A 26,605-nucleotide genomic window follows, 5' to 3' on the forward strand; every position below is an offset into this window, starting at 1 on the left:
TCCCCACCTTCACATCAGAAGTCATCCCAAAAAAGTCTCACATTAAACAAGGAAGGTTTTTTTTGGGGTGTTTGTTTTTTTTTTTTTTTTTTTAAGATTTTATTTATTTATTTGACAGACAGAGTTTTTTTTAAGATTTTATTTATTTATTTGACAGACAGAGTAGGCAGAGAGGCAGGCAGAGAGAGAGAGAGAGAGAGAAAGGGAAGCATGCTCCCCACTGAGCAGAGAGTCTGACGTGGGGCTCAGTCCCAGGACTCTGAGATCATGACCTGAGCCGAAGGCAGCGGCTTAACTCACTGGGCCACCCAGGCGCCCCTAAACAAGGAAGTTTTATAGAAGTTTCTTCAGTTCATTTTTCAAAGCAACTTTAGTACAAAAGGAAGAATGCCCTGAAAGTCAGTAAGACCTGATTTTTGGCTTTATTACTGATTCATGACTATAATCAAGTTATTAGATCTATAGGCATCAGGTTTCTTAGCTATAAAGCAAAAAGTTTAACAGAAACTACATGATCTCTAAAGTCAAACTATCATGACTACTGCACAGCATAGTTTCTTTCTTCCTTGTAAACAGAACTAAAACTCGAATTATTTATGCTAGAAATACCCAACCTGGGAATGGATGAGGGTGGAAAATGAACTTCATGACTAAAATGGGGGGGAAAATTTAAGTGAAAAGGCAAATATTTTAGTAACTAAGCTAACCAATCTATTTCTGGTAGGAAAAGTCTTGTTTTTGGCAAGTAAGTGACATTAAAAAGGAAGAAATGGAAAACATGACCGGTGACTGCAGCAAAGACAGCTGGGCTTTATAAACTACACTTAATCATGACTTTACTGTATGACTGTTAGACAGCAAATATCAACAAATACCGCTGTTCTCACACTGAGTATTAGAAGCCTGACATTCTAGGTTTTCCATTTACAAGTAAGAGTAAGGATCTTTTTTTAGCCTCATGAGTTTTAAAATCCATGAAATAAAGCACTCCGGTAAGTTTGAGGAGCAATTCATCTGATAAGTAAGGGGAATATGAAGTAATAATAATAGAAATAACTTTCATTTATTGAAGGCTTACCCTGTGGAGCACTTTGCTTAATACTTTACATATATCATCAATTAATCCTCAAATAAATTAAAAAAATAGCATTTATATACACAAAGAAAGTGAAACTCAGATATTAAGCAACCTGTCCAAAATCATACTGGCTTTCAAGAACAAGGATTCAAATCTGAGCTTTCCAACCACAAAACCTACGTTCTTTTCACCCATTAAGATATACTGCCTCATACAGTGATCAACCTCAAAGAGGGCAGGTTATGACTGAACGGGGGCGGGGGGGGGGGGCGGGGTAGAGCTGGTAACATGGTTTCTAGACCTGAGCTCTGTTACACAAACAGGACAAAACAGTCCTGAACACAAGCAGGTGTTCAGTTTGTCAAAATCCATGAAGCTGAAAGTCTAAAATCTGTGTGGTCTTCTGAGTATATTATACCTCAGTAAAATGTATATATATTGCCTCTGCATTATTCAGAACTCTTTTACAAGTAAAAATTCAAAACACACTCGCATTAACAAAAACAGGGGGTTTCTTGGCTGCCATGGGTAAAATAACTCAAAGTTCAGGGGTGAAGTAAATGTCAGAGTGGAGTGAATCTAGACCACCATGTTGGCCTGTGGTGTCTCTTTTTACCCCCAATTCCTGACCCACTTTGGTGTTGTCTCATTCTCTTCTGGAGCAGCAGACTTTCATCCTTGTAGTTCCTTCAAAGAAGCAAAAGGGGCTTTTCCATCAGCTCTCATTAAAAAGAAAAAGGTTAGGAGCACCTGGGTGGCTCAGCCAATAGGGTGGCCAACTCTTGATTTCCACTGAGGTCATGATCTCAGGGTTGTACAACTGAGTCTCGGGTTAGACTCAGCACTGGGCCTCCAGCCTGCTTGGGATTCTGTTTCTCCCAGTCCCTTTGCCACTGCTCTCCACCCCCTACACATGCCCCTGTGCACTCTCTAATAAATGAATGAATGAATGAATGAATGAATGAATAAATAGATAGATAGATAGATAGATAGAAAAAGCATTTGTACAAGGAGAGTTGGGTTATCAGATATCCCTGGGACAATTACTGTGGCCAAGGAGCTGAGGTGCCATCTCTGGTCTTGTGTTAGCCCTATAGCCACCTCTTTGGCCACATAGAAGGAGGAATACTTGCACTATAAATATGGTTATTAAAGAAACTGTTCAGTACAGAAAACCACTCTAATTCTTCATCTATTATATCCTAACTCACAAAATACATATTATTTTTAAGAATGATGTTTCATATTTATTAAAGAACTCATAAACCACTTTAAAAAACTTTTTAAACATCATAGTTAAAAATAGACTTGCTCCTTCATAACCCTGTGAGGCACATAGGGGAAACATGACTATCCTCAGTTTACAAAAGAAGGAACTGAGGCTCAGAGAGACAAAGTAATATGTTCAATATTATAAGCTGATAGATGTCACAATAACAAATACAAATGTTCTTTCAACCATAACATACTATGAGTCATAGCAGCTTAAAATTACATTAAAGATTTAATAGTACATGTGAGAACACGGTTCAAGAAAAAAAATTAATAGAGAAAATGTAATAAACCCATTTGTCCGAGGCTCAGTATTTCTATTTTGGTAGGCCTTAATTTGCTATCTGCTACTATAACCATCCAGAGGCAAAAGATGACTACATGGGAAACCACATCCCATTAGAATTCATTTCTTGTGTATCACTTGGAATGCTGTGAGGAAATAAAAACTCCAGTTCAAGTGACTTAAAAAAAAATGAGGGATTTATTAACTCTCACAATAAGAAGTTCCTACAGGACATTCCATAGTTAACTCTGTGGCTCAAAACTCCTGGAAGCCTCAGGTTCTTTCCATCTGTCACCATTGCCATCCCCAGCCTGCTGACAAGCTCCCCTCCTGGGAACAAGTCACTAGGACAGCTTCAGGCAACAGAGCCTCACCCACCAATGTCTAGAAACAGAAAACAGACCTTCTTCCTCTCTCTTTTTCTAAGTAGGCTCCATGCCCAAGGGGGCTTGAACTCACAACCTTGAGATCAAGAGTCACATGCTCTATCAACTAAGCCAGCCAGGTACCCCTAGACCTTTTCCTTCAATTCATTCTTTTACCTATGTTGAATTAGTTCATAAATGTAAAGCAATTAGAAAATGCCTGGAACACAATAAATGTCATAAAACTTTCACTATTATTATTGTTGGATCTCTTTTTAAGAGATGGCAGACTTGTCCCAGAAGCTTCACATTTCATAAGCCAAAATTGGAATATATGCCCCTTTCTTTTTTAAAAAAATTTATTTACTTTAGAGAGAGAAAGCACACATGCAAGAAAGAGCATGAGAGGGGGGAGGGGCAAAGGGAGAGACAGAATCCCAAGCAGACTCTGTGCTGAGCGTGGAGCCTGATGTAGGGCTCGAACCAACCATCCTGAGATCATGACCTGAGCTGAAATCAAAAGTCACATGCTTAACCAACTGAGCCACCCAGGCATCCTGAAAGCTGAAATTTAATACTTCTTCTTCTTCTTCCTTTCCTTTTTTTTTTTTTAAAGATTTATTTATTTGTTTTAGAAAGAGCACACAAGAGAGCAAGCAAGTGGGGTGAGGGGCAGAGGGAGAGAAGCTTTAAGCAGACTTCCTGCTAAGAGCAGAGGGCTTGTTCTCAAAACCCATGAGATTATTACCTGAGGCAAAACCAAGAGTCAGACACTAAACCAACAGCCGCCCACGTGCCCGAAGATGTAACACTTAATCATCTGTGCAACTCTGAAATGCTCCATGTAGGTACTTAGCACACGCGCGCGCACAGATACACACACACACACAAACTGAACTTTACTAAAAAAGTAGGGAATATCAAGTGTCAGTCACACTGATGTTACTCAGGCTAGTTTCTCATTTAAAATTAAACATTAAATGAATCCCACTGTTAGCTTACATTTAAAAGCAATAAAGGGAACTCTTAGGCTGATGAAAAAAGGGAATACCAAGATGGCAGATTAGAGGTGTAACAAGAGAACAATCTCCCTGGCATGGAGCATGGGGCAGAGTTCTAGGAGGCCATTCCCAAGGGAAAAGGGGAAAAAAAAAAAAGGAACTACTAGAGTACTTGAATATGACAGACTACAACAAAAGGATATCAGAGACTTTGGAGAATTAGAACAATCAAGCTAAACAGGAAAAAAGTTGCACAAACAGAAAATATCATAGTATATTATATGGTGCAGTTATAAACAATGCATACACGAACAGAAGCCCTGACTTCACCAAAATCTGTAGAAAATTTGTAGTCATTTGGGAGGACTGGGAGAAGGAAGACTGGGACTAAATCTTTATTATACAGTCAGAAGTCAAAAGTAACATCTATAATGAATAATCAAGAAAAAGCAAGGTTTGGGGCACCTGGGTGGCTCAGTGGGTTAAAGCCTCTAACTTAGACTCAGGTCATGATCCCAGGGTCCTGGGATCGAAACCTGCATCGGGCTCTCTGCTCAGCAGGGAGCCTGCTTCCCCCTCTCTCTCTGCCTGCTTCTCTGCTTACTTGTAATCTCTGTCTGTCAAAAAAATAAATAAAATCTTAAAAAAAAAAAAAAAGAAAAAGCAAGGTTTAAAATCATAAAGTAAATACCCTTAAAAAAAAACAATCAATATAATTTAACAGGGCACTACTGTATTTTGAGCACGGCAATTCTTTGTTGTGTGGGGCTATGTTAGAGCACAGATACGACGGGTGGGCCAAATCTAGCCAATTGCCTGTTTTTGTATTACTTTGTTAGAACATAATCATCCTCATTCATTTCATTTGCTTACATACTACCTATAGCTGCTTTTGTACTGTAAGTCAGCAGAATAGAGTAACTGTCACAGAAACCTCATGGTCCTCAAAGCCTAAATAATATTGACAACATGGCCCTTTACAGAAGAAGTTTGCCAACCCTAGTTTACACTATTGTAGGACAATTAGTATCTTTGATTCCTAACCCACAAATGTCAGCATTCCCCCAAAAGTAATAATGAAAACCAAAACTTCACACTGCACATTTGCAACCCATCCTTCCCAATTCCCTACCAGGGATGAGGAGTAGTAGAACTTTGGTTAAGCTATAAAGAATTTAAAGTAATTGCCTCTGGGGAGCAGAACTCAGAGGTTGGATAAAGGCAGAGAAACATAGTATTAGTGGCTGTTTTTTTTTTTTTTTTAAAATAGGCCTTAAAACACTAATCTTTCAAAGTATTCACATGTATTTCTTCAAGAAAATTAAATTTAAAAGCAATATTAAAGACAGAACAAATAAAAATCTGGTTAATGGTTCTGGTGACTTACTACTATAAAATGCATGATTACATTTGCTAGATATAATTTGTGACATTTGTGATGGTTGCTCTGGAGAATTTTTTTGGTTGCACATATCCAGAACTACTAGGTAAATGACCCTCAGATAAGAAGGGTATTAGTGTGCTAACTGAATGCAAGTATAGTATTTCAAACCCTTTGTTACCAAGAAAGGTCAATCTAGTACGTTCTACAAATGATCCTCAGTGAAGTTCAAAATGTTTAACATAAAAAGCCAAATAGATAAGATGTTCAAGAAACATTACTAACTCTTGTAAGTAGACATTAAGAGAAAAGCTTTCAAAGACCTATGTAGGAAATACAAAATAATTTTTAGTTTTATTTAATTCACTTTTAAGGAGATTGGAAGTTTAAAGACAAAGACGACACTAACATAGAACTACAAAAGACTAAATTAATAGTATGATCAACGTCCGTACTTCCAAATCAGTACCTTGTATGAAATGTGATAGTGTATATCTGTGGCATGTTCTACACAGAAAAGAAATAACACATCCAAAGACAGACTATATTCTTAGGTTTAATCTTTAAAGCACTCTAATTATCACTTCCAATTCAACTAAATTTACAAACTGTGTGATTTTACCCCCATCAGAAAAGCTTTCAGTATATAAATAACTATATTTTGTGAACAGGGACCTGAAGAATAAGGCATCAAAAATGTTTTAAAATATGAAAAGAAATAAAATTCACTATATACACTAAAAATTGAAAATACCACATAAAACAACATAAATCTTAAAGAGTGTAAACAACACTCTTTAGGAGTAAACTCTCCTGCACAAGTGCAGTAAATACTGTTTTTTCAAAAAAGGCATTTATTCTCTTTCACTTCATAAAAAATTATTTTGGTAAAGTTTATTTTGAAACAGGATGACACAGCTAGTTAAGTAGTTACGACAACTAATCCTAAAATATCAAAATAAACATTTTAATATTTTGGTTTGAAAAATAGAGTCCTCAAAGGTTTATTTCACTGAAAAGATTCAGCTATTGAACTGCAACTTACAAGAAACAGAGTAAGACTATAGTTTCTCAATATAAAACAGCTATAAAATTATAACAGCTCTGCTAATCTAGCTTTAAGAAGAAATTAACCCAAGAAAATTTTAATGCTTTTAGAAAATGTTATTTATATTCAGAATCCTGGAAATTTGGCTTATATTATAGCTGAAAATAATTCATCTAGCTACTTTAATAATGTGGAATAAAGGGAAGAGAGAAAAACATTGTTAAGCATCATCTTTCTAACTTCTTTAGAAGTAAAATTAGCGCCAGGAAAACCAAATTGCTCCCCCTTCCACTTGAAAGTTCCTGAAATCTATTTGTCATTATTTCGGGTAATATTTTACCTAACTCCATAGCACCAAAAGAAAAAGTACACATTTTTAGAATAAGAACATTTAAGAGGTTGAAAACTTTGACAATGAACTTACCTTCTTTTGATACCAGACTATAGCATCTGTGACTTTGGACGCCATTTATTCCACTGAAATCACACATTCGTCATTTTAGGCTGTGCAAGAGAGAAAAACACACAGACAACTTTACTTCCACCTTCCAAAAGGAGACTGAACAACGTGCGTACATAGCACTCTGGTTACTTGCAGAGCAAGGGGTGTATGACTATGCTTATATTACACCCTTCCTCATTACTATTTTAGCAACAGGTTCTTCTTAGGTAAACAAAAATCAGTTGCCATAATAAAAGGATCTTTCTATGTGAATATAACACCTGAATTTTCTAACCTGGTGGATTTTGTAAAATAAGCCTTTTAAATAAATATCAGAATTTCCCAGGTTATATGGGAAATTCTTCATTTAAAAATTCACGTATGATAGAAAGCAATTCATTCACTCAGTATCAGATCAGTTTTGCTACAGTTCCCACCTGGGAACTAATGCCAATTGCTGTTGCTAAAGGATGGCTTGATAAAGATGCCAAAATTTATAATCATATTTAATATTCCCTGGCACTCAGTAAACACCAATTTGAACTAAAATCAAGTAACTGGAAAAACTTAATTATGTTAAATACTAAACCAAGATTAGAATTAATTACACAGGAAAAATTATTATGAAGACTTTTCAGATATCACAGTTTTGCTAATATTTAGAAGTTTACCACAGACCATTTCACAAGCATCTTGTTTGTGTTTGCCTAAAACAGTTTTGCATACTAAACCTAATGGTTCCTTAGCCCAGGAGAGAATTAATTCCAGGCTGATTCCAGTTAACTCTGGACGACTTCAATAGTCATAAGACCAGGCTGGCATGGAGGGTGCCTCTGATATGGAGTTAAGGATGAGCCTAAACAGGTTCAAACACAGACATGTGCCCCAGAACTCACTACAAACCAAGATCATCCAAGGCCACAGAGGATTTCAGAGACAATCCTGGGAGTAACACACTGAAATGAGCTGATTCTAGCATGCGCAGATCTGCTACTGTACAGCTAGATGCTACCGCTTCAGAGTTTGCCCAGAGTCCACAGAATGCCAGAGATTTATAAATCATTCTCAGAAGCATATTAGGATTCAGATATAAAGAAAATTACTATCCGGAAGGTCAAATGTTTAGATGATCAATTTCTAAAATAAAATTTAAGTCAGAATTTATTTGAAGCCTATATTTTTGACAGTGTTATGAACCAGATTGTTTTATTGCTTTTCCTAAGATAATAATTCTGTCTTTGACAAAATTCAAGCAAGCCAGGTTTTGAAATTCCTGACAAATTTCCTGGCATTTGTCACAGAAGAAGCATAGAGTCAAAGACCTGGATTCAAATACTATCCAGTATATGTAATATTAGAGAGATTAAATGACATCTTCAATGTCCGTTTCTTTCACTTGTACAACAGGAATAACTACCCATTCATCCCCTGGAGGGTTTCTGTAACTGATGAGATATCATACCTAAAATGCCTACCACAGTCCAGGATATACAGCAGTTGTTCAATTATAATTATTGTTACTATTAATTTTTTTTGTTATTATTTATTTATTAAAAATACTGCAAGCCAGGAACTTGGAAGTATTCGTACTCCCTTTTTAAAACATTGCAAACAGTTTAGAAAAGGAATACATGCAATCATTTTTTGTTGACATGTAAAATAAAAATAGCTACCAGACTATCATAAAATCACAATGTCAATTCCCAACTATATGCACATGGCGTATTTAGAGATTTCAAAGTTCACCTCCACTGAAGTTTCTCAATCAGGTGTGGCTTCTTTCATTTCTCCCACCAGGGTTTTTGGGGAAGCTTTCCTCTACTGACTTATAATCCTCCATTTTGGTTTTTCTGTCCTGGAGACGTCTGGGGGTAATTCATCAGTTTTAACACATTTCATTGATTCTGCTATAGGACTATTTGTGACAACATTACACCTTCATTATATTTGTCGAGATGCATGCTTGTCAAGACACATATTTTCCAAACTGGTTAGAACTCTCCTTCTCCCCTCTCCTGCCCCCCACCCTTGCCAAATGTACTACAAAAAAGGTACAAAAGCTATGAGAACATCAACTTTTCACTTTACCCTCCCTTCACATCACCCAATCTTTACTGACAAAAATTCCAGATTATCTACTAAGATAAAGATCCTCTCTCTTAAGCCCCCAAGAGTATAAATAACATGCATTTCATATACAAAATGTGAAAGGATTTTTTATTCACTCCATCTATTAAATGTATGGGATATTTAACCTATTTGGGGAATAGTTAAGTGGTTACTTGTAAGTACCAATAATTTTTTTTTAAAGCTTCAATGAAAATGAGGAAAACATTGCCTCCTTCAAATAAAATGATCTTTTATTATCTTTTAAGATAATTTTTAATATACTTTGGTTTATACCAAGCTACACTTAGAAATAAATTTTGAAAATCAATTATAACAGGACACAAGGTATATGGAATGTTATACACATTTTATTTATTTGGATCTATAGAAGTAAAATTCTATTAAAAAAAAAAAACAACACAAGTCTTTCTTCAGTAATGGCAAGGTTTGCTCTGCAAACTCACTTAATAGTTTTTCCATTGTGTCAACAACCTTTCAGTGACACAAGTGGCTCATACCTATTTTTAAAACAGGTTTTACAGCATGCTGAGATAGAGTTCTGAATCAGACATCTGACAAAGTACACCCAAAGACACCCAAATTTCACATGAATATAAATAACAAGAATAAGTCAACAAATGATTTCATGAATAATTAAGATTATTTCCAAAGCCTTTCTAACTTCTTTGATTCTGGCAGTCCAGGAATACAGGTTTATAGTCTCTATTGTCATGACAGTTCAAGCCAAGAGTTTTAATGCTAAGTTATGACATTAAAGTTAATTTATAGGGGGAAAAAAAAGGAGCATAGAAAGCTTACTGGTTACCTTGAATTGAGAATCTTAATCTTTTCTGACCATCTGATCTGACAGAAGGATGGGTATTAAGATAGAAATAATCCAATTATAAAACCACAGAGCTAACTATAGGCACAACATTTAAATCTTGGTATAGACAGTTACTCTGAGCTAATTCTCTCCTTAACACTGCTTTAATCGCTACACCTTGTCAAAACATCTGAAATTACTCTTTACACCATGTCAAGGACCACACAAAATGCATTTATGATGTCAAAAGCCCGGGTGAAGGAAAAGGAGGACAATGAGGGAATCATATGTTAAGTCTGCCTTTATGAAATCTCACTATCAAATATAGTAATGCCCGGGGTACTCTTTGTAGCCAAAGAAATGGTCAGGTTTTTAACCATTCCCTATGTTAGAAAAAAGGCAGTCTATCAAATACTACGTGTTACAATGCATTTCTCTCATTATTCTGAAACAAATTTTTCTGTTCTAATTACGACTCTTACTGTGCTCAGAAACAAATTACACCCGTCCCTGACGTCACTCTCATTCCTTTTCTCCACTCATCCATCCTTTTAAGTCAGTTCAAATCCTACTTACTCCAAGATGAAGCTTCCTACTAGTGTTGACTTGGACAAAAAGTGTTGAAGCCTGATGGCTCTCCCAGCACTGATCTGTACTATGAAATCTGGTATTTAAATAAAAATGAGGGGCACCTGGGTGGCTCAGGTCAGGATCCCAGGATACTCTCTGCTCAGCAGAGAGTCTGCTTCTCCCTCTCCCTCAGTCTGCTGCTCCCCCTGCTTGTGCACTCTGTCGAATAAATAAATAAATCTTAAGTAAATAAACAAATAAATATGAAAAGCAATATAGCCACAAGTCATTTGATTATATATAAACATCCTAAAGTTAAAAAAAAAAGGAGTCTTTCCTCCTTTGTGACTCTAATCCTCCAGGACATTAAAATACGCAGTAGAGGAAGTAGAGCAGAGAAAAAGCTATGACTAAGCTTCAGGAGAATTGGGTTCTAGATCCAAGTTCTGACGCTAAATGCTATGTGGTTTTGAGTAAGTTTCTGAGTTCCTTAGTTTCTCACTTAAGAGAATGTTTGCCGTGGCGCCCTGGAGGCTCAGTGGGTTAAAGCCTCTGCCTTCGGCTCTGGTCATGATCCCAGGCTCCTGGGATCAGCCCCAAATCGGGCTCTCTGCTCGGTAAGGAGCCTGCTTCCTCCTCTCTCTCTCTCTGCCTGCTTCTCCGCCTACTTGTGATATCTCTCTCTGTCAAATAAATAAATAAAATCTTAAAAAAAAAAAGAGAGAATGTTTGCCATCTAGCCGAACACTCCACAAACCAAGGAAGGCTACACAACTAACAATTCCAATAATGTACAGGAGTTTCTCTGAATTCCTTTACTAACTCACCCAAAAAACACTACTATTAGTTAAACCAATATTACATATATAGAAGTTGACATAGCAAAAACCATGTTTAGACAAAATGGAACAAAGGTTATTTTTAAAGGGTAGTTTATGTAAATCTCCCTAAGTCCTGATCTCAGTATTCTGTTCGACAACCTTAGATCACTCCCTACTGCCTTTAGAAAACCATTTAGACCAACTACCCTATAGAATTATACTCAAACCTAAAATCTCACCCTAACCTACTTAGCAATATTACTACTACCATCTTCTCATAAATCCTGTTTCAACCACACTACATATTCTACACTGTGCTACCTCTGTACCCAAATTAACACCTCTTTCCAAAACACCGGGGATTTCTAGAAGGTCTCCTAAATTCCACTTTCTCTATGAGTTTCTCCCAAATTCTTCCACTAAAGATTGCTTTTCCTCTTCTAGATTCCCATTATACTTAATATATTGTTTTGTTTTTTATGTACTTGTTGATAGGTGCTCCCATCCCAGCCATAAATTTTTTTAGAGAAATCCAATGTCTTCGTTATCTCTGAATTCTCCTATAGCTTTTTGGTACATATTAAACACAAGCCAAATTTAAAAACTGCTAGCCAAAATACCCTCACAGATGAACCAATTTAACAACCAGAACTGAAAATTCTACCTGCTCCAACTTTTGTACTACAACCGCCATGCGCATAAACACAAAAACATACTCTTTCCTAACACTAAGAGGTATAAAATTATGGTGAAGTATAATAAATATGGCAGATTTTTACTGACATGTCACTCAACCAATATATAACTATTTGTAGATTTAAAAAGTATAATGAAAAAGAGTTGAAGTCAAACCTGCCACATCTAGCCTAACTTCATTTCCAAATGCTGTAATTAAATATAACTCAATTGCTTCCTCCACAGCTAAAATAACCAATTTTTTTTACGTCAGAAACCAGGAACAAAGTGCTTCTGCCCTTAAAAAGATAATAAATGCTAACGGTCAAATCAAAATTTTTATGCTGATACCAAAAACAGTGAAACTCTAGTAGAGGTAACTTGGTATAGGCAGAAGGAAATCTAGTTTCTAGGCTGCAACTTTCTAATCATGTGACCTATAAAGTGTTACAACTTCTTAGAACATTTTTAAGCTGAAATGAGAATATGATTTCACGGAAATGTTGTGAAGAATAAACACCACATACTACATGTTTAAAGTTGTTTTCAATCTTAGAAGAATGAAAAGCAAAATGAGATCTAATACAAAGAGCTACGCATTTCCTCTTACACCAACCAGTTCGTAAAAAGTATTTATAATTTTTATTTTCCTGCATGGCACCAATGCATAGTGTTTGTATTCTGGGCTAGAGGATAAAACTTAATCTAAGAAGGGAAATTACAGGCAATTAACTTCTCTCTAAAGCTGCATGTACAAAAACATTTTTGGGTTATTATGAAATTTAAGAGATTCTCTAGAGTTCTAATCTTAACAGTACCCACAAAGATCCATGAACTTCCTGATGGGTACAACTAACCCATCCTATAGGTCCTTTAATGCAACTTTGTAAACTTCAGGGTTTTTTAACCTTAGCATATACCCACAACATGTCTACTATTTCTTAAGCATTCTTTTGTGTTTTTTTTTTTAATATTTAATACTTTTATTTAACTGTTGTGCCACTTGGAAATATCAAATACTTATAATTCACTTAAATTAGGTTTAAATTCCTCATTTACTCCCAAGAAATTTTTACCATCAGCCAACCAGGCTCCATTCAAATATGGATATGTTATTACTGGCCTCTAGTAGAAACATTAACTAAATAAGTGGTCCAGGACTCTTTATCAAAATAATAATGCACTAAGTAATACTCAAATGGCTTAAAGATTTAAAAATCTTAAAATGATGGGGCGCCTGGGTGGCTCAGTGGGTTAAAGCCTCTGCCTTCGGCTCAGGTCATGATCCCAGGGTCCTGGGATCGAGCCCCGCATCGGGCTCTCTGCTCGGCAGGGAGCCTGCTTCCTCCTCTCTCTGCCTACTTGTGATCTCTATCTGTCAAATACATAAATAAAATCTTAAAAAAAAAAAAATTAAAAAAAAAATCTTAAAATGACTTTATTTAGAGATTAAAAATGCTAACTATACCTCATCAAAAATGCTATGAATAAAATCTGAAAATCATTACTTCAGAGATAGTTAATCCAGTGTCTGATCATTTAATAAAAATACATAGTTACAAACACTTACTAATAAGGAACTATTCTAGGCACGGAGAATACAACAGTGAACAAGAAACAAGGTCCCTGCCATGATGCAACTTACATTGTAAAGAGAAAAGATAGAAAATGAAAAACAAGATAATTTTGTGCTGAAGAAGTGCCCTGAGGGACGTAAGGAGAAATGACTGGGATAGAGTGGAGAACTTTAGGAAAGAATGGTCAAAGAAGCCCCTGTGAGATGACTTGTAAATTGAGATCTGAAGGATGAGAACAGCCAACTCCATGAAGAATTGAGGGAGGGCAGAGGGAGGAGCAAACACAAAGACTTTGTGGTGGGAAGGACCTTGGTTTTGTGGTTTATTTTTTTTGGTTTTTTTTGGTTTTTTTTTTTTTTTTTTTTTTTTTCAGATTTTTTTGACACACACAGAGAGAGAGACAGGGGACACAAGCAGGGGGAGTAGGAGTGGGAGAAGCAGGCTCCCAGCTGAGCAGGGAGCCCTATGCGGGACTCCACCGCAGGACCCTGGGATCGTGACCTGAGCCCAAGGTAGACGCTTAACGACTGAGCCACCCAGGTGCCCTGATCTTAGTATTTTTAAGGAACAGAAAGGAAGGCAACGTGACACAAGTACAATGAACTTAAGTGACAGTGCTTCAAGATGAAGTATGAAAGAGGGTTAAGGGCTATGGGGTCACAGGTACCATAGCAAACAATTTTATTATAAAGATAGGAAGTTACTGAAGTGATTCTAGAAAGCAGTGATGTTCTATCTTGCAAAGACCACTCTGACAGCTATATAGAGAACAGAATGAACTAAAGAGCTAAGACTGGAAGCAGTGAGGCTAGTTAAGAAAGTCTCAGTCCCATGCAGAAGATAACAATATATTGGGCTCAGGTGTAATCAGTAGAGATGGCACTAAGTGGGCAGTTCTGTTTTACTTATGGGTAAAATCGACAAGATCTGGAAATGGACTAGGATAGGCAGGTTGGGGAAAGGGATTAGAAAGAATTATCTAGGTTTTTGGCTTCAGCCATTTTCTGAGATGGCCACACATTTTTAAAAAAATGTTTATGAGAGTACATACAAAAATGTTATACCTGTTAAAGTGACTAGACGTTAAAATAAAAAAGTCAAATAGGTAGCAAGAGGATTCTGAAGCCAGAGATAAAGATGAGGGATTGCGATATAAGTTTAGAAGCCATAAACACACTGTCAATATTTAAAAGCAGAGGTGGGTTACAGAGTATATGCATTTGTCAAAACTGAACAAACGTATACTGAATTAAAATATGTGTCTTTCAGAGGCATCTGGGTGGCTCAGTTGGTTAAGCGTCTGCCTTCGGCTCAAGTCATGATCCCAGCAGGTAGTCCACTTCTCCCTCTTCTTCTGCCTGCTGCCCCCCCCACTACTTGACTTGAGTGTGCACTCTGTGAAATAAATAAAATCCTAAAAAAATAATAATAATAAGCACCTTTCAAAGATCACTTCGATATAAATCATATGACTGACTGAGAGCAGCTACGGTTATTAGCAGCCAACCAAATCTAAAAGATACTGTTGGGCATACTTTTGTGTCACCCTTTTCTCCCAACAAAACCTTGTAAACATTATTCTGTTGTCTCCTGGAATTGACCATATTTGAGGAGTCTACAGCCTGCTAAATTTCTGTCCCACTTCTGTAGGTCATGTTCTCTTTTTGGCCAGGATGCCAAAATAGTTCTCTCATTTTTGAAGTTACTAACAACTGGGATATAGTCAATTTTAAGCATTTCAAAAAAAATTTTCCTGGTCGTTAGCGCCTTTCAACTTGCAAATGTATGTTTCACTTCAGAAATTTTTGTATTATATTTCCGAGTAGTTTTTCCTCTTTCATTTGTTATAATCTCTATTTCAGGGATACACTTTATTCCGATGCAGGACAGTCTTTTCATGGTCATTTCTTTCCTGTGACATATCTAAAGAGCTGCCATGCTTTCTTTTTTTATTTAAATCTTGATCGTGTTTAACACAGGGAAACCAACACTGAGCTCCCGCTTATTCTGACATCCAACAGGTTCTGCTTGACAACCTCAACACCCTTCTCACCTTAGCTGGAGCCATTTTTATTTCTATACTCACATGTGTGTATATGTATGCACACATACACACAATCTTCAGTTTGAGAACTGGATACTGCTTTTAAATCTATTTTTCTATAGCCCAGAGATGCAGAAAATAGGAAAAGGGAGACCTCTAAGTTTGGATTGAGTATGGCCACTGCTAAAATTTCATTAAGTGTCCTGTATTGTTCCTTCATCAGCTTTGGCTCTTGCCCATAATCAAAGCATAATTCAAAATGGCAATTTTCTCTCACTCTGTGAGGTTCAGCTTTAGTATGTAGGATCTTCTCAAGAATCTTTCCTTGACTTTTTGCTCCCTACTCACCTCTTAGCTCTGCCTCCTGGAGAGTATTGGTGAGCATGCTCACTGTTTTGTAGGCCTTGTCTTTCCTTAGTCTGGCTTCTGGAATATGGGATTGAGATTACAAAGCTGTCCTATACACCAAGTATCTCCTCATTCCTTCCTTGGCTTCTAGTTTTTGAAGTATTTGGCATAAAGTTGCACATACCCCTTTTTTCCTTTTCTATTCTAATTTTTGCCCTCTCTTCTCCCCACCTACTCTTCCTTTCTTTCTTAGTGAAGAAAAACCCTGCTATTTCAAGTGCTAAATGTATTCTTTTAAATTACTGGCTCAACCGAAAAGTAAAACTTAAATATTCTAAGATACAGTTGTAAAATGTTAACAACAACAACAACAAAAGACAAGCTTAAAATGGAGTCACTTGTGCTAACCCCCATGTCAGCAAACCAAGACTTACTACTTAACCTAACTGCAACTTCAACCCCTCCTAGAAATGTAACCTTAAACCAGTGAATCTGGAACTTCCTGTTCAGCACTAGTGAGGTAATCTGCCTAATAGACGCCTTCCATACCCCAAAGAAAGATGAAATAATCTCTTCTTTCCTTGTCTCTGCCCCTTCTGCCTATAAAAGTATTCCATATGGTCAGTTTTTTGGAGCTCCTTTCTATTTGCTAGATGGGATGCCACCCGATTCATGAATCATTGAATAAAGCCAACAGAATTTTCAAAATCATTCAGCTGAATTTTTTTGTTTTGTTTTGTTTTTTGCCAAAACTAACAACAGCTGCACTTTTACTTCTGTTATTCCTGACAGAGGAAGTAAAGGAAGACACCCAGTTTCACTTCTTCTAAATTCAAGATACTAAACAGAAAATACAGGACCATAAATTAAGCTCTTCTGTGAACCTGTTTCGAGTACCTCCAAGGGAGGGGAAAAAAAAACCAACTAAAATGCATTTTCCCTCCTCAAACTGACTCTTCTTTTACTATTTACCCAATCTGCTGTTCAAGCATGGAACTTGAGATAGTCTTTCTTGTCTCTTTACCTTTCCTACCACCACCTACCTGTTCAGTATCTGGCACACAGAAGCCATTTGGTAAGTATGAAGGAATAAATTAATACAGTCTACTTGTCATACTGCCAAAACACCTCTCATATAACCCCTCCCTGGCCCACTATCAGACCTGGTGCAAGTCCACATCATCTATTACCAGGACTATTTTAAGTCTTTTACTACTTCCTCACTTTCTAAACTCCTGACCTCATCATGTCTATCTCCTCCTTAAAATTATCTAATGATTTCCCATTACCTAAGAAAATAGTTTAATCAGTAGACAAAAGACCCTTTTTTTAAAACAACTCAATCATAGATTTATCACCTTTACAATCAGTAGCATCCATTATCTTTATCGTCTCCCATGCACAACCTCTCACCTACCCTATCTAATCTGCCATCCATATACATATCCTACAATCTAGCCATGTGGGCTTCTGAATGTACCATACATTTTCATGCTTGCCTTCTAGTCCTGGCCATATTTTCTCTGTCTAAAATAACTTTCTCCCTGTTCTGACATACTTGACAAGTCATATCAGATTCTTCTATGCCACAATCATCAGGAAATTAAATTGTGAGAACATATCAGCAGTGGTGTTCAAATGACTTAATTACTTAAAAGAGTAATTTTAGATTTAAGTATTTCAAACCAGCAGGGAAAAAAAGGCAGACTAAACACAGGCATCTAACTTTACTCCTTTACGATATATAACTGAAACTATAGCAAAGGCATACACATATAAACACAGAGAGAATAAAGAAAAAAAAATTTAAAATGAAGCTTGAAATAAGATACAGGACTAGTAACTGACCTAGCAGATCTGAGACAGCAGAAGACAACATGGGATCAAAGAGAGTATCAACCCAATTTACACCATAAAAACCAACAAAAGTCTCAAAGGCTGTAGCACAAGTTCCACTAGAAGTGGGAGATCTAGTTGAAAGCTATTAAAACAGCAGATCTAGTTGAAAACTATTAAAACAGCAAATCCACACTCTCACTGCGTATCACTGCGTGACTATTTCTCCATGTTCCTGCAGATGACAAAGCCATATGTGTATCTCTACAAAGACAGGTAAATAAAACTTATCAAATAAAAAAGTTGAAAGTACTTGCCTCTGGAAAAGGGAAAATGTGGGTAAGGTGCTCTAGGGCAGTTATTCTTCCTTAACTTTGTACAACCATCTCTTTGTGATATTTTGATACACAGTAAGAAATGTAGCTGAACCTTGAATACAAGGGTTGGAGCACAGATCCCTTGCAAAGCTGAAAATCCACATGTGACTTCTGACTTCTCCAACACTTTACTAATAGCCTGCAGTTTACTGAAAACCTTACTGATAACATAAATAGCCAATGAACACAAATCCTGTATGTCATACGTATTATATACTGTACTCCTACAGTAAAGGAAACCAGAGAAAAGAAAATGTTATTAAGAAAATCGTAAGGAAGAGGGGCACCTGGGTGGCTCAGTGGGTTAATAAGCCTCTGCCTTCGGCTCAGGTCATGATCTCAGGGTCCTGGGATCAAGCCCCAAATTGGGCTCTCTGCTCAGCAGAGAGCCTGCTTCTCCCTCTCTCTGCCTACTTGCAATCTCTGTCAAATACATAAGTAAAATCTTAAAAAAAAAAAAAAAAGAAGAAGAAGAAAGAAAGAGAAAGAAAAAGAAAAAATCATAAGGAAGAAAAATTACATTTGTAGTACCATATTTATGAAAAAAAATCCGCATACAACTGGACTCACAGAATTCAAACCCCTGCTGCTGAAGGGTCATCTATATTCGGTCTTCATTCCTATTACCAGCCCAGAGCTCTTAAAACCCTTTGAATGTCCTACGGAGAGTGGCAAAGGTGTCATTTGTTTTAATGAGGTGACTTTTGGAAAGCTCCTATATAAGGGTACTAGTTGCCAGTGGAGTCAACCATGTGATTAAAGGGTTGGAACATTCAGTCCTAGTACCCCCACCATCCCCCAACCTCCTGCGAGCAGAGAGCAGCTGGAGATTGAGTTCAATTGCCAATGGTCAATGATTCAATCAATCATGCCTATGTAATCAAGTCTCCATAAAAACCCAAAAGTACATGATCTGGAGAGGTCCAGGTTGGTGAACATGTGGAGACTGGAGGAGAATGGTGTGCTCAGACAGCATGGAAACTGCGCCCTTTCTCCATATCATGTCCTATGCTTCTCATATCTATCTGTTCCTGTTACATCTTTTTGTAATAAACCAGTAATCTAGTAAGTAAAATGTTTCTCTAAGTACTGTGAGGTGCTCTAGCAAATAAACTGAACTCCAGGAGGGGGTCATAGGAACCTCCAACTTACAGGTAAGTAAGAAGCACTGGTGACAACCTGACTTGTGACTGGCATGCGGGGCGGGTAGCAGTGTTGTACAACACAGCCCTTAACTGGCAGGTTGTAATGTTACCTCCAGGTGATAGTGCCAGAATTGAGCTGAATTATAGGATACCCAGCTGATGCTGGAAAATTGCTTGGTGGTGTGGGAAAAACATACACATTAGCACTGGCACCAGAATTATACTCTTTAATACACATATCTGAAGAACGTTGATAAAATTACAAGTTTTGGATTTCAATTTCCAAATAGTTACAGTTTCAGTAAACTGGAATCCTAATGTTCGTTAATATGATTTCATTATGTAAATATCTTCCAAAACATTCATTTAACATTTTGGACAACCACCTCTTACCTAATGTAGTCTTCATTATTCACAGATTCTGCTATATGCAAATTTGCCTGCTATCTAACTTTTAATTTGTAAGCTCAAAATCAATACTCACAGTAATTTCCTAATCGTTTCCAGACATGCTGAGAGTAGCAAAAATCTTGAGATGCCTGATGTGCAGGTTTCCAGCTCACGTCAAACAAGATGATGCGGTCTTCTTAAGATAGCTTTCAACTATAAATAAGTTTCCTATTTGTAGTCTGCTTTGTGACAGTTTTTCAATTTTTTGCTTTTTGTTGCTGATTTTTATTTAAAATGACCCCCAAGGGTAGTGCTGAAGTGCTGTCTAGTGTTCCCAATGCAAGAAGTCTTTGAGAGGAAAACACAGGCAGCAATCTCTTTAACTTTGGCCACAGCAACTTCTTGCTAGACACATCACCAAAGCCAAGAGAAACAAAAGCAAAAATGAACTATTGAGACTTCATCACGATAAAATGTTTTTGCAGGGCAAACAAACAGTTGACAAAACTAAAAGGCAAACTGCAGAATGGGAGAAGATACTTGCAAATGATTTATTAGATAAAAGCCTAGTACTCAAAACCTATAAAGAACTTACCAATTCAACACCCAAAAGGCAAAAAAATCTAATCAAGAAATGGGCTGAAGACATGAACAGTCATTTCTCCAAAGAAGGCATACAAATGGCTAACAGACACATAAAAAATGCTATCACTTGGCATCAGGGAAGTACAAATCAAAACCACAATGAGATACCACCTAACACTGGTCAAAATGGCTAAAATTAACACCTCAGGGAACAACAGATGTTGCCGAGAATGTGGAGAAAGGGAATCCTCTTACACTGTTGGTTGGAATGCAAACTGGTGCAGCCACTATGAAAAACAGTATGGAAGTTCCTCAAAAAGTTAAAAACTGAACTACCCTACAACACAGCAACTGCACTACTATTTATCCAAACAATAAAAACATCATGATCCAAAGAGACACGTGCACCCCAAAGGTTTATAGCAGCAATGTCCACAATAGCCAAAATGTGGAAAGAGCCCAGATGTCCATCAATAGGTGATGGATAAACATGAGGGGGGTGTGTGTGTGTATGCACACAGACACACACACAGAATGGAATATTACTCAAAAAGCCATAAGAAGGTATTATGCTAAGTTAAAAAAGTCAGTCGGAGAAAGACAAATACTGTATGATTTCACTCATATGTGAAACAAAACAGACAACCATAGGGGGAGGGAAGGAAAAATAAAATGAGATGAATACTGAGAGGGAGGCAAACCATGAGAGATATTTAACTTTAGGAAACAAACTGAGGGTTCCTGGAGGAGAGGTGGGTAGGGGGATGGTGTAATTGGGTGATGGGCATTAAGGAGGGCACTTGATGGAATGAGCACTGATAAAGCACTAAATTCTACCCCAGAAACTAATGATACATTATGTTAACTAAGTAGAATTTAAATTAAAAAATTTTTAAAAAGAAGGCTTTAACATACCTTATGAAGAAAAATGTGTGTTAGATAAATTTCATTTACGTATGAGTTACAGTGCTGTTCACCATGAATTCAATGTTAATAAACCAAAACTAAATAAGATGTCTTTAAACAGTAAAACATATAGAACAAGGCTGTGCATTAATCAGTTGATGAAAATGTTGTGACCAGTGGCTCACAGGAATTTAACCCTGTATTTCCCCTTGAAGCTATGCTTCAATGTTTACTAATTCAATGTTTGTCCTGCCTTATAGAACACAAGCACTGTGAAAACCAAGAATCAACTATAATTGGACTTAATGACTGGGCTTAGTTCTCAGAAGGTAGATGGAGAATTAATGGTAAAGTAGACATGAGAATCAAATTGTGTTCCTTGGGTTTTCTTTTCCTATAGTTACAGCACCCAACTTAAAACTAGGATTCATGGCTTTTATGTACCAGAATACTTCTTATGAAATGAGCAAGCTATCGTCAGAAACCAAGTCATTTTTAAAATGATCAACATACTACTGGTCAAAAAAAAATATATATGTATATATATATTTATATATAAAAAATATATATAAATATATATATATTTATATATAAATAAATAAAATAGATTTTATTTATTTATAAAATAAAATCTCATTATTTTATGCAACACCATTATTAATATGTCCACATCAACTCAGGATTAATAAAAATGAAATCGGGGGGGGGGGCGGCTTTATTCCATATTACTACAAACTACCAAGCCAAGTGACCTAAACTGCCTGGAAACTCAGGAACGCACCACAATTTTTTTTTTTTTACCCTTTTTTTTTTTTTTTTAAATAAACATATATTTTAATTTTTATCCCCAGGGGTACAGGTCTGTGAATTGCCAGGTTTACACACTTCACAGCACTCACCATAGCACATACCCTCCCCAATGTCCATAACCCCACCCCCCTTTTCCCAACCCCCCTCCCCCCAGCAACCCTCAGTCTGTTTTGTGAGATTACGAGTCACTTATGGTTTGTCTCCCTCCCAATCCCATCTTGTTTCATTTATTCTTCTCCTACCCCCTTAACCCCCCATGTTGCATCTCTACTTCCTCATATCAGGGAGATCATATGATAGTTGTCTTTCTCTGATTGACTTATTTCTCTGAGCATGATACCCTCTAGTTCCATCCATGTCGTCGCAAATGGCAAGATTTCATTTCTTTTGATGGCTGCATAGTATTCCATTGTGTATATAGACCACATCTTCTTTATCCAGGAATGCACCACAATTTAACAGCCACTAAACTTACAACATTCAACATTCTTTTTTTTTTTTTTTTAAGATTTTATTTATTTGAGACAGAGAGAGAACATGAGTCAGGGAGAGGGGCAAGGGAGAGGAAGAGTGAGAGGCAGACTCCCCAGTGAGCAGGGAGCCCGATATGGGGCTTTATCCTAGGGCCCTGGGATTATGACCTGAGCTGAAGGCAGTTTCTTAACTAATTGAGCCACTTGGGTGTCCCTAAACTTACAACATTCTTCTAATCTGAGGGAATTTTCTATAAATCAGGAAAGTAATAGTTTAATTTCCAGCACATTCAAACCCATACCATGGAGAAAAAGTACTTTATAAACATGCTACAACTACTACTCAAACCAGAATCGTGAGCCCAACTACACAGTTTATTATTTTCATTTTTGTTTTATCTTTTCAACAATAAAAGATTAGAGTAATTGCTCAACAACTGCAACTATTCCATTTCTCTTCTGTCACAGCAAAGCTTTGCCATCTCTTCCAGTTTCTCCACCTTTTCACTCTAATCCAACCATGCCTTTACTCCCCACACTACTGAAAGCTCTCTTGAAGGATACCAATGACCTCTCGTTGCTAAATCCAATGGTCGGGTCTCAGTTGTTCATTGTACTCAATCTACCTGCAGTATATGATGCACCCAATTACATTCCGTCCTCTTGGAACACTTTACTCACTTAGCTTCTAGGAAATCTCTCTTGGGTTTTAACTTTTTGGCTACTCTTCAGTTTCTTTGCTGGCTCTTTTCTTCTCCCTGAGTTCAGAGCTTGGACATCTTCTCTGGCTTTATTTAGTCCCTTGGTGATCACTTCAGGTGTCTTGGTTTAAATACGATGTATGTAGATTCCATCTGCAGCCTAACCTGTCCCCTAAATCTACTAGTTTAGAAAAAGTCAGATAAAAGTTTCCTTTACTTAAGGATGCCTCAGAGCCTTCTCCTGTGCATTATTAATATCCAAGAGAAGACTATGAACACATTATGTTACACTTATTTAGAACAGAATCCTTTCCTCACGCTGCATCTTGTGAGACATACAATTAACTAAGCCACTAAATATAGCATACTAAGCTGTCTTTCAAGTAGTTCCAACTTCTCACAGCATGAATTAATTATATTAAAATGTGCAAACTTTCCCTCTGATTTTACAAAGGTAATAACTGAGTTTGAAGTTTTCAAGGTAGCTCACTCCATTAAAAGAGTCTGCCTCAAAGTTCTCTTTATACAAAGAGAAATTATGTCTCTCTTAAGTTCCATTCACCTGTGTTAGTTATATACTCTAAATGAGTACAAAATATATTTACCACATGTTCAGGCTCCAAATAAAATAATAAACATATGCTATTGTTACTCTTTCTTTTCCCAGACTAAATGTTCATAGCTCCTTCAACTGCTCTTCACAGAACATGATTTCCATTCCTCTCACCATCCAAGTCCTCTTCCTCACCAGATAAGATCTAAATAATTCCTAAAATCTACTTGGCCAACAAAATAATCTATTTATCTGAAGAATACAAAACACAATAGACTTGTAACTTCTATTAATGGGGACATGATCCCTTGGTCATGCAGCTTAAGAATATATTCACTTTTTTATTTTTAGCAGCCATGGCATTGCTTAACTCAATAATCCTTTCTGAAAATAAAGGTGTACTGCACAGATCCACACACATACATACTCATATATATACAATACATTTAGCTATGTCCACTGAGAAGGCCCAGAAGCAATGATTCCTTAGTAGCAATAAGCCCATGTAGTAACCAAATCTCTAAATACCATTCTACAGTAAAAGAAACCAAGGCTCCTTAGAGAAATGTCTGATTCTAGTGGACAGAGAAACAGTACAAAATGATTCTGGAACATCTCACGGGGTCAGATATTAAGAAGGTGGTCAAAGAATAATAGGGACATGAAAGTGAAAGTAAGAATCAATGAGTCTATACTGATATGAATGAATAAATGAATGAATAAATGAGTGAATGAGAGGGAAGCTTTTCATTATAGCAGGAAGCCAGCTAACACAGAAGAAATTAGAGAATTAGGGGGAAAAAAGCCGACATTTGGCAACAATTTTTTTCCCCAGTTTTACTGAGATGTAATTGATACAGAACACTACATAAGTTTAAATTGTACAACATGATTTGATATACATACACATTGTGAAATGATCACCACAATAAATTTGGTTAACATCTATTATGTCAATTACAATTTTTTCTCCTTGTTATAAGAACTTTTTTTTGACAGGATCTAGCTCCAATGTGGCACTTGAACTCACAACCCCTAGATCAAGAGCTGCATGCTCTACTGATTGACCCAGTCATGGTTGTGATGAGAGTTTTTTTTGTGTTGTTTTGTTTTTAAGTAGGCTTTATGTTCAGTGTGGAGCCCAGCATGGAGCTCAATGCGGGGCTTGAACTCATAACCCTGAGACCAAGACCTGAGCTGAGTCAACACTTAGCTGACTAAACCACCCAGGTGCCCCTGTGATGAGAACTTTTAAGCAACCAATTTATTAACTGATTCATGGAAGAAACAGCAATAAATATTAAAGCTAATGGAAAAGTTTGAGAGTAATAGGATATTTACATAGTCAAAATCTCTCTCCACAGATATTTATTGGCTACAAAGACCGACTTTACTTTGGAGAAACCTGGCAGATTATCACCTTAACTAAATGATCAAAGGCATCATCACCTGTAATATGAGAAATTAAAGTATTTGCTTCTTGTTATAATGCCCTGTGAAAACACATTATATCTGTGGTATATCTGCCCAAAGTATATATCCTAAGTCCAACCATGGAAGAAAAAACAACCAACATAAAATGGAAGGACATTCAACAAAATAACATCTCAACACTTAAAAGTCATTTTCATGAAATACAAGCAAAGGTTTAAGAAATATTCTAGTTTAAAGGAAACTTAAAGAGACATGGCAACTAAATGCAGCATGCGATCCTGGATTTTCTTTTGTTAATCTGGATAGCATTGTGACAATTGGTGACACGTGAGTAAAGTCAGCAGATTAAATAATAGTATTGTATTAATGTTAATTTCCTGATTTTTAATCACTTGTATTTTGCTTATGTTGGTGACTAAATCTTGTTTTTAGGAAATAAAACTGAAGTATGCAGAGGTAAAGGAATAACATGACTCAAATGAGTCAGAAAAAAAAATAGTACATATGAATAAAAGTAAGGATAAAACAAATGTAGGAAAATGGTAATATATGGTTAATCTTGGTTGAAGGGTACACAGAAATTCTTTATACTACTTTTTTTAAAAGATTTAATTTATTTTAGAGAGAGAGAGGAAGCATGAGCAGGAGGAGGGGCAGAGGGAGAGGGTTAGAAAGAACCCCAAGCAGACTCCCTGCTGAGCTTGGAGCCTGATGCAGGGCTCTATCCCAGGACTCCAAAAACATGACCTGAGCCTAAATCAAGAGTCAGATGCTTAACCAACTGAGCCACCCAGACCACCCTAGTATTCTTACGTAACTCTTCCTTAAAGTCTGAAATTATGTCAAGCTAAAAAAGAAAATAGCTATAGTAAGCTTTAATTCAGATTTTAAAACCTTCTTTTTCATGTTAATTTCCTATATACAAACTATCAACTTAATACACAAACAGCCTTCCTCTTATAATTAAGCTTATTTTCTCATTTAGTGTGGTTGCAGTGATGGATAAGAATAGGATAAACACAAGAAAACTACTCCTATGTTTTGATTTTACAAATTTACAAATCCACCTCCATCAAAAGACAAAGGTCATTTCAGTTGCCTGTGATCAATGAGGAGACAGATTTTTAGATACACTCTTCTAATATCTTAAAGTCCATTTCCTCCACAGAGATTTTTAACAGTGTTTAATACCTATTACTTCAAAGGTTAAGTTAAATTGACTGCTTACAATATAAAAAATAACTCTGGATCACAGCAGCGTTTTTGTCATTATTGCAAATATTTTCCAATGGTGGTAAAAAAAAAAAAAAACTGAATGATTACTGCCTTAGAGAAATAAACACTTCTCATTAATGTCCCCTAGTAATAACCTAGTCATGTTTTTCACACTCACACAATTTTTGCCATGAGAACTGGGTTTATAAAAGAAGAAAATACAATTAGTTGCTCACCTTTTAACTCATCATACGTTCCTACATTTGTTTTAAATGAAATAGGCATGCTGAGGAGGATGAACAAAGACACATTCATCCAGTCAAAACATATGGTAAAT

General features: G+C 36.6%; 1 protein-coding gene across 7 annotated transcripts in view; it reads right to left on the reverse strand.

Annotated features, from left to right (window-relative positions):
- The window catches only part of PHTF2 (putative homeodomain transcription factor 2), a 119,971-nt gene that overhangs the window by 82,021 nt on the left and 11,345 nt on the right, over positions 1-26,605 (reverse strand). For 5 of the 7 annotated variants that reach the window (XM_032873274.1, XM_032873273.1, XM_032873272.1 and 2 more), the window contains exon 2: positions 6,856-6,935. In XM_032873274.1, the coding sequence (XP_032729165.1) occupies positions 6,856-6,900 (45 nt within the window). In that variant the 5' untranslated portion in view covers positions 6,901-6,935. Of the gene's footprint in view, positions 1-6,855; positions 6,938-10,500; positions 10,526-26,605 lie in introns of those variants that run through there. The other 2 variants (XM_032873270.1, XM_032873275.1) reach the window with 2 other exon arrangements.

Source organism: Lontra canadensis, unplaced genomic scaffold (genome assembly GCF_010015895.1).
Source record: "Lontra canadensis isolate GAN:19392208 unplaced genomic scaffold, GSC_riverotter_1.0 scaffold48, whole genome shotgun sequence".
Lineage (NCBI taxonomy): Eukaryota > Metazoa > Chordata > Mammalia > Carnivora > Mustelidae > Lontra > Lontra canadensis.